The sequence below is a fragment of the Psittacula echo genome (assembly GCF_963264785.1).
Source record: "Psittacula echo genome assembly, chromosome: 15".
In the NCBI taxonomy this organism is placed as follows: Eukaryota; Metazoa; Chordata; class Aves; order Psittaciformes; family Psittacidae; genus Psittacula; species Psittacula echo.
The window spans coordinates 724,123-733,310 of record NC_137751.1 but is presented as its reverse complement, the minus strand read 5'-3'; the positions used below and the strand labels follow the sequence as shown (position 1 = coordinate 733,310).

At 51.6% G+C, this 9,188-nt stretch overlaps 1 protein-coding gene across 1 annotated transcript; it reads left to right on the top strand.

Moving 5' to 3' along the window:
- Positions 1–7,227: 7,227 nt before the first annotated feature.
- Positions 7,228–8,101, top strand: LOC308227438 (C-C motif chemokine 4 homolog; the record flags this gene model as incomplete). Its single annotated transcript, XM_080630035.1, has 3 exons — positions 7,228–7,297; positions 7,563–7,677; positions 8,004–8,101. The coding sequence occupies 3 exons, from the start codon at positions 7,228–7,230 to the stop codon at positions 8,089–8,091; spliced, it is 273 nt and encodes a 90-aa protein (XP_080486161.1). The 3' UTR covers positions 8,092–8,101.
- Between the last annotated feature and the right edge of the window lie 1,087 nt (positions 8,102–9,188).

Here is a 9,188-nt window from a genome sequence, read left to right as displayed (position 1 = left end):
AACGTCGAGATCATTAAGATCTTAAAGAGTACTGGCCCCAGTACTGATCCCTGGAGCTGTCCACTGGCAAGTAGCCTTCAGCTGGACTTTGTGCCATCCATCACAGCCCTCCAAGCTGTTCAGCCAGTTCTCAGCCCCTCTCACTCCCATTTATCTGATCCATACTTGGATCAGAGACCTCTTGGATCAGAGCCTACAAGAAACCTGGAGAGGGGCTTTGGACAAGGGCCTGTAGGGACAGGCCAAGGGGAATGGCTTTAACCTGCCAGAGGGGAGACTGAGATGAGCTCTTAGGCACAAGCTCTTCCCTGTGAGGGTGCTGAGGCACTGGCACAGGGTGCCCAGAGAAGCTGTGGCTGCCCCATCCCTGGCAGTGTTCAAGGCCAGGTTGGACACAGGGGCTTGGAGCAACCTGCTCTAGTGGAAGGTGTCCCTGTGCATTACAGGGGATTGGAACTGGATGAGCTTTAAGGTCCCTTCCAACCCAAACCAGTCTGTGATTCTGTAATACTTTATCAGTTTGCCAATGCAGATGTTATGGGAGCCTTACTACAGTGAAAATAATCAACATCCCCTTACCCCTCTACCCTCATCCATCTTGCCAGCCATCCCAACTTCGCAGGCTCACCAGGCTGGTTAGGCATCTGACTACTCATAGTCACCTTAACAGTCACAGGCCTCCATAAAGCAACCAAATGACAGGGTATCACTCTGCTTTGGAGGGTCTTTGCAGGCAGGAAGGTCTTTGGCCACCTCAACCTCAGCCCCCAGGGGAACATGGAGTTCACTGCAAGAGGAGGGTTCCCACACCTGAGATTTTTTGCCAGCCTGAACTGATCTTTCCAAAAGTTTCCTTGAGTACAAGATGGATTTTCTGGCTAAAAAATTGAGAAAAAAATGGTTGAGAACCTGCTTGGCATGGGAGAGACTTTCAAGCCTCAGCAGGTCACCAGATCAGGACAGCTCTAACCTAGGAAGCAGGGCAAATCAGGGAGAGGGTGACCAGGGCCTTCCCGACATCCTGCAACAGCCTGGGGATGCAGCTGGAGTCAAAGCCCCCCTCCACTGCAGAGAGGATGCCGAGGCCTGTGGGTGAGCTCCTGGACCTGCATTTTCCTCTCTAGAAGTGCAAAACCGCAGCTCAGCTACCGTGGAGCAGCAAGTGAGAGCAGTGGAGTCACCGTCCTTCATCAAGTGGCTTGTCTCTGGCAGGGACAGAAGGAAGGTCCAAAGCCCCTGAGACAGGTGACGCTCTGCTTCTCCCCACACTTACCCTCCTCGGGAGGATCTCTTCTGCACTCCTGCTTCCCTGCATGGTCTTACCCTGCATTACACCCCAGGAGACTGGTGCTGTTGGCTGTGGCAGGCCACCAGCTCAGTATGCAAATGGGCAGAGACATCACCAGAGTGGCTGAGCGTGCGCTTTTACTGGGGCCGAAGACTCTCTGAGTCCTGACACAGGTATGGGGAAAAGTGTTGGGTTCTGTTGGATTTGTAGCAAGCCCTGGCAGAGCCAGCTCTGCTTTCCCTGGGTTCGCCTGAGCAGCTCTTGGCAGAGTTGTATGGCAGAACAAGAAGTGCCTCCGGCTCCTGGTGAATTGCTGCCAAGCAAAACCAAATTGTGGCTTTTTGCCATGGAAATAAATCATTCAGAAACCAACAGTGGCAGTTTCATGTTCCTCTGTGCTAGCGTGTGCCCAGGGAAATGACAAATGCAAGATGCATTGCTGGGTGAGAAGGTTTGTGGCTGCAGAATGACAGCTTTGTGGCTAACACCAGCCAGCGGTGGCTCTGCTCATGGGAACTTCACAACTTCTGCTCCCCAGCCTGCTGCCTGCAAGGAGCAACCACAGGGCCAGCGGCTCACAAAGCACTGGTGTGGAGGGGAGGTGTGATGGGGCGTGCGATGTGATCTGCATCAGGCAGCTCCGTCCTCCATCTGGCAGCCCTGAGATGGTCAATGGAAGGAAAGGAGACGTCATTTACTGCTAATGAATCTGACAGAGCCGGAGGAGCATCTGCAAGGAGCTGCTGCAGCTGCAGCTGCTTGGTTGTGTCATTGGCACAGACTATTTAGTGCTGACAAAACTGCCCTTTGTCAGCTGTGATGTTGTTTCCCTTGCAGAGCTGAGGAGCCTCCTGGAAGCAGGGTACCTCTCCCCTGCCATGGGACTCCCAGAGCAAGGCACTCTCAACAGCCTCTGAGGCCAGGTTTTGCTTTCATCTTTCTGCTTCTGTATGCTGCTTTTTGCTTCTTTGTCAAATCTCAGAGCTCTCTGCTGTCACAGCTCCTGCAGTCTGGGTAAGCCGATCACTGTCAAGCTTCCTTTATTACTCCTGGAAATGAGCCATGCTTATCATTTTAGCCTCACCCAGACTGGGGCATGAGATTTGTTTTGGTGCGAGCAGGGTAGAAAAAGCAAGCTTAAATTATTCAAAGAGGAAGACTTTAGGGAAGGATGTTATAGTGGGTGTTGAGCCTTTATCCCCTGTGATAGATGGTGACAAAGATTAACCCAGAGGCTCTGGGGCTCCTTCAAGCCCCCCCCCCCAAAATCCTGCTCTCTCCAAGAGCCACAAAGTACATAACCCAGGGCAGAGGGAAGCAGGGCAGTTTGCTACTGTGATGGTGAGGGCTCTGCCCAGGCTGATGGAGAAGCCCCATCTGCCTTCCCCTGGGGGTACCACTCACCCATGATCGCTGCACCATCCTGGCCCTGGCACTGTAGCACCATCAGAAGGACCTTGGAACATGTAAAGGGCTGTTATCCCATTCCAGTCACTCCTGCTGGCCATTTTCTCGTCTTGCCCATAAGCCCACAAGGGGATTCGAGCTCTGGGGCGTGGGGTGCCCTGGGGGCAACAGCCTTGTCCCTCCACTCACAGCCTGGGGCAAAAGTGATCTCAAACCAAAACAAGATCGCCTCTTTCTCCCTGCTCTCACCAGCAAACCATCCCCAGCAAGTCCCTTCCACAGCTGCACATCCCTGCACGGTCCAGAGGGATGCAGGAGGCCGCATGGGGAGGCTGTGGGGTCGTGGCAGAACTCCCTGAGCCCTCCCCTCTGCCCCAGGGAATGCTTGTGCCAAGCAGAGCCAGAGCTGGCCCGGGCAGCTGGACAATGGCCCTTTTAAAGGGCACAAGCCCATCTGGGGTAGCAAAACCCTCAACGTCACGGGGAGCAGGACCTGCAGAGCTCCCTAACCTACAAACAGCCCCCACACATGGGAAGTGGTTTGCAAGTCTTGCAGCAAGGCCAAAATAAATCATGAGGCTAGTAAATATCTGAGCATCGCTGCCGGTCTCCGTGCATGACCACGGCATATGGAAAGCTCACACCTCGCTGGAAAGCTCATACCTCCCCTCTCAGTGCTGGGAGGGGACTGACACCTGACACGTTGCTGCCAGCACACTGCTGCTGGTGGGCACAGGGTCTTCAGGAGCTCCAAGGGCCGTGCACAAGGAAGTCCCCAGCTGTGGCAATGGCCCTGACACAAGTTAAAGGCCAACAACCCTCGTCTCAGCCCTCTCTGTGATCAGGGAAGGCTGAGACCCTTGAACATCCCCAAAGCACCCGTGGGGTGCAGCCACTCACCCTGTGCTCTGGAGGCCACCCACAGCCAGCCCGCTCAAGCCTCCTGGAGAGCTGGGCTCTAGGAGGAGCAATGACAATGAAAGCAATTTAGTTCTGGCTGGCTTCTTTTCCTTTTTGCTTGATTATGACTAGCACACAAGCCCCATTGGGCTGATTTAAAAACTGATTTTCTTTTTTATCCTAGCAGAGCAAGCAAGGAGGCTTTTTTCATAGAATCATGGAATCACAGGCTGCTTTGGGTTGGAAGAGACCTTAAAGCTCACTCAAGTTTTATGGTTGTTATATTTGTTTTTCAGAAAAAGCCCTTGCTGCAGACAGATTAAACCTTTAACAAGATAACATTTTTCTTACCTGCCACAAACATCTTCCTGGCGTGATGTGATTTCAGGGAGCACAAAGGGGTCTCCCATGCAGCATGGCCAGCGGTGCCCAGCACCCGCTCACAACCGGTCATGATGGCCATGCACCCCCCTTCACCCTGTATGGTGTGGACCTGTGCTTCCCAGCCACTGCCACAGGACAGGTTCCACTGGAGCCAGTTCTGGGACATGACATCATCTACAGAATTCCAACATTTCTCCAGAAGCATCGAGAATGGTGGGGGCAAAATTTCTGTGCATTGATGGAAAGTCACCAGTGCCCACACTCAGAGCGGGATGGCACAGACACTGCTGCAGGGGGAAGTGGAGCTTGGCACAGATGCAGTTTCTGAACTCAGAACATTTTTAAGCACTTCCTTTTCCGAATGAATCCTGACTCCTCATCATTAAACACAGCTCAGCTATCAATAGCAACTTACATCAGCCAGTCTCACCATTTTTTTCAGGGTTCCCTTTTCATTCAAGATCAAGAATTTCCCTATTTCTGCTATCACCAAATTTATTTTGGGCATTTGCTTTACTTAGCACTTTCTCCTGGGATTTTCTTGGGGGTTTGCAGAAAAGCTTCATCATATTCCTCTATGTAAATTGATGCAATATCAGCCAGACCCCCTCAGATGGCCTGTCCTGCTGACCACAGGCACTGAGGACTGCTGGCAGGAGCAAGGGTAGAACACAGGCTGACCATGATTCCTGAAGAGATTTAAGAGGGCAGATTGAGCAGAGCTCTTAGGCAGAAGCTCTTCCCTGTGAGGGTGCTGAGGCGCTGGCCCAGGGTGCCCAGAGAAGCTGTGGCTGCCCCATCCCTGGCAGTGTTCAAGGCCAGGTTGGACACAGGGGCTTGGAGCAACCTGCTCTAGTGGAAGGTGTCCCTGCCCGTGGCAGGGGTTGGAACTGGATTCTGTCATTCCATGAAACCACCTGGAGCCACAGTGGGAAAACTTCCATCTTAGACCAGCATTTTGCTGTGCTGTGAACCAAAATCCCCCTGCGATGCTCCAGCCCACGTTGGCCACTTTTCCATGGTTGTCTCTCCATCTCAGAGCACGCCCCAGGTTAGATGCTCCTTCATCTGAGACATGCAGCATCCTCTTTTTCTAAAAGGGGCAAGAGCTTGAAGAAATTACTTTCTGGTTTCGTAATGCCTGGAATGTGGTGGAGCGGGTAAGGAAGCACTTTTTAGGCATATGTGGCAACAACCCAGGGCATCACTGGTATGAGTACAGCCTCCAGCTTCAACCAGCCTGCAAAGCACCGGCAGAGTGGGGACCTTTGTCAGGTTTCTAGGCTAAAACCAGACTCCTAGGAAGCAAACACCCCAGGTTTGGGATTTTATTTTGGCTTTCAGCAGTAGAAAAGTTTCAGCCTTTACACAGCTCCTGTAACACTCATTGCCTAGGCTGAAGTAATCCTAAACTGATCCAGCTAAACTAAGGAATTATTTTTGGTTTATTAATTAAAAAATGGTCCTTGACAATCCAAATCAATTTGGCATCTGCTTATTGACAAAGGTATGAACACACTGAGGTTTTCAGCGGCCTGAAATGGAAAATTATCTCATTGAAAACGTTTGAACAATCAGTGTGGATTTCCAACTCATTTTTCTGGTTTAATGAAACTAATTTTTTATTAGAACATTTCTGCACCATAAATGGAATTCTGCCTGCCTGCCCTACCAACACTGTGTGCCTTGGGAGCAAGACAGGACCAGATGGCTGTTGGTGGCAGATGTCAAGACATGACCCATGAATACTTGAAGGTACAATCAAAGGGAACAGCTCAGAGGCAAACGTACATCTACAAGTTATATTCCCTGAGCAAACAGGCAGTGGAGCCAAGTAAGCTGACACAAGCTCAGAGCCAGTTCCTGATCCAGCTGGACCCTGTGTTCCCAGTCACTGCTTGGTTGGGCTCCCTGCTTGGCAGGCTCTCTCCTCATCCCTCCAGGATATCTGGGGACAAGGAAGCTGACAGGCAGAGTGGAGATTGAGATCTGAACGGATGAGTGAGCCTGCCAGGTGCCTCTCTCTGAAAGTGGCAAAGTGGAGGATGGACAGAGCCATGGGGTAGCCAGGAATGGAAGGTGATGCTCAGCTTGGCATTTGCACCAGCAGAATGAGGGGCAGAGATACCACCATGGCTCCCAACAGGAGACTCTTTGAAGATAGGCCACCTCTGGGACTTCTCCCGTGCAAGTCCACGACTGTGTTCTCCTCCAGACCCCTCTGCCTACACAGAACAGAGCAGGTCACCTGTATGGAGCTAACCTGCCATGGCTGGTGGTGGGCTGTGCACACCATGCAGCTCCGGAGTGATATTTGGAAACCAGGGGGTTATTTACTGGATGGCTGGGAGCGTTGAAAATGGTGACATGGAGACATGTCCAAGAATATGTCTGCTTCTTATGGAAATGTCCTCCTAGGAACATCTCTGTACAGCCAGACAGCCTTCAGCTCTCCCAGAGCATCTTTCATGTCCCTGCCAGGCCTTCCCTCTCCTCCTTAGGGGCAGGGAGGTGTTTCGTAGACCTCCACAGTAGTCTGTGTGTAGGCTGGTAGCTCCTTTCCAGTGAACAATCCCTGGTGCTTCAGCTTCTGGGAGTCTTATTTCATGCCCACCTCCATCTGTGCTGGTGCCCGCAGTGCTGCCATGGCTGCAGGATATGCCCTGAGTCCCTTCAAACTATGTGAAGCACAGACAGGTCATGGACCCCACCGGTGACAGCTCCAGCCTCCTGCTACTGGGGCAGCACAGGCTGTGCAGATGTGGGAGGGAAACAGCTCACAGCAGAGGACACCTCAGCCCCTTTCTCCCTAACAGGCCTCATCTCATTCATACTCTTCAGCCGTTAGAAGGATGCACTCTCACCTCCAAGCTGCTTGGGGAGGTTGGGTAACAGCAGCCTGTTGACAAATGCAGGAACCTCCATAGGGGAACTTCTTACTAAGGAACATGCATGAAGGCAGCACAAATAGCAGTGGTAATTGTTTCATATCCTGTGTCACCGAGAAGGCACTGAATCGAGGGGGTAGCTTCACCGTTCCGGGGCTGGGGCTACTGCTTTGTTCCACCACAAGTCTTGCACCACGAGCAGCCTCTCCTCTGGTGGAAATTCCACTATGCCTACGCAAGCCGCTGCGTGGACCTCCTCACTCCATAAATTGAGGAGCTGCTGACTGTTTCAGCAGCAGAGAATAGGCTGACAAGCTCCAACTTGCCTGCTTCAGCTCCAGCCACCACTTCTCAGCTGACATGAAGGTCTCTGTGGCTGCCCTTGCCATTCTCATTGCTGCCTTCTTCTACCAGGCCTCTGCTGCACCAAGTAAGTACAGCTCTCCCCCTCCTCTCTAAATGGGGACAGGAGAGATGTCACTGCTGGGACAGGCTGCCTTCTGCCACTGTTTCCATCCTCGGGCTCCTTCCTGTGTCTGACCATCCTCTGGCAGGTGCTTCAGGGCCATTGGGGCTCTCCTGCCATGGGAAAGGCACAGCTCAAATCATGGCATGGGCTCTGTCAGTGTCGGTTCAGGGTGAGCACATGCTCCCCAGATCTTGCCACTGACAAGAGCCATCTTTGCCCTTCACAGTTGGCTCCGACCCACCAACCTCCTGCTGCTTCACCTACACGTCCCGCCAGCTGCCCCGCAGCTTCGTGGTGGAGTACTATGAGACCAGCAGCCAGTGCCCCCAGCCAGCAGTCGTGTAAGTCCTCTCCTCCTGGGCAGTGGTGGGCTTTCCCTTTGGGCTGAGGATCCAACCAGGGAAAGACCTCTTTCACAGGAGAGGGGATGGCGGATGGCCCCAGGGACGAGAGGGATGGGGGGACAAGAGATACGAGGGGATGGTCCATGGGCTCAGGCCAGTCCTGCTCTGCCACTTTGCAAGTTAACTGATGACAGCCTGACGTGATAGGCATGGCATCCTGCGTGCCCAAACTCTGCTGACTCTCGGGAAAGCCGGGGTTTGGGGCAGGGCTCCTCCCCATGCAGTGCCTTCCCACCAAAAACTTACCTGTCTGCACCCCACAGGTTTATCACAAAGAAGGGCCGCCAAGTCTGCGCTGACCCCGATGAGGACTGGGTCAAGCAGTACAGGAATGACCTGGAGCTGCAGTGAGATCCTGCCACCTGTGTCTCCCATTGCTGGGAAGAGAGAGACCCGGCCATCTGCGGGCTCCACTAGAAACGCTTGCATGGCATTTAAAGAGAGCTCAGAAACTGAAAATGGTCCAGAATCTGACTTTAGTGTTTTGCTATTTATTTTTTTATAGGGGAGGGATAAGGTGCAATAACTCCGTTGCAGACAAACAAGATTATTTAAAAGATATATTTTTTTAAATGCAGACTCATGCACAGGTTATATTTTCTGTATTTAATTAATTGAATTTTTGATGTAATATTTAATTAAAATTTCAATAAAGAAATATTTTTCTAAGAAATTTCTGTCTTTGCCTCTATTGAAATTCTTTGCAATGACAATAGCTGAAATTATTATAGGGGCAACATGTTCTTTATTCCCTTTCCTATGCTGTCGAAACCCCAACAAGATTTCACTGTCTGAACAGCCTTGTTTTGCAAAAAAGAAGAGAAAAAACATGAAGGAGTAGGTGTGAGGAGGGCATAGATTACATTCAGGTAGCTTGGCTCATTCCTTTTATAAGGTGTTTACCACATTATGACTACTGTCAACTGATTAAATTCCACTGCTGGCCCCATTATAGTTAATTACAATGTTACCTTTAGGGGATGAAATTTAATGTACTGGCTGTTTCAGGAGAAGTTTTCTGAGACCTTCAGCTAAAATGGATCAGCTATTCCGCGAGCTGAGGATGGAAAAAATATGTTTCACTGCAAGATGAAATTGTGTTTCATTAAAGTCTCACTTATAGCAGATGTGCCCCCTTATGAGAAAAGGTGCTTTGCTCAGTGCCTCAGAAACCTGCCCAGCCCTGGGATTGCCTGTCCAGAGACACAGCATCCCCCTGCAATCACCCTGCCAGACCCCAGCCCCAGGGCATGAGCTGCCCCTTCAAGGAGACATCTCCACCACAGCCCTGGGGCTGGTCTCCTGCTGGAGCTGAAGGAGATGGAGCACACCACTGATGGCATTTAAGTTCCTCTAATCAGCTCTGGACACACGCTGTTGGATGAACAACAAGGGTTTGGGTTCCCCCTGCCTGGACTTCTGGTGCCTTTAGGGCAGCCCGATGGAAG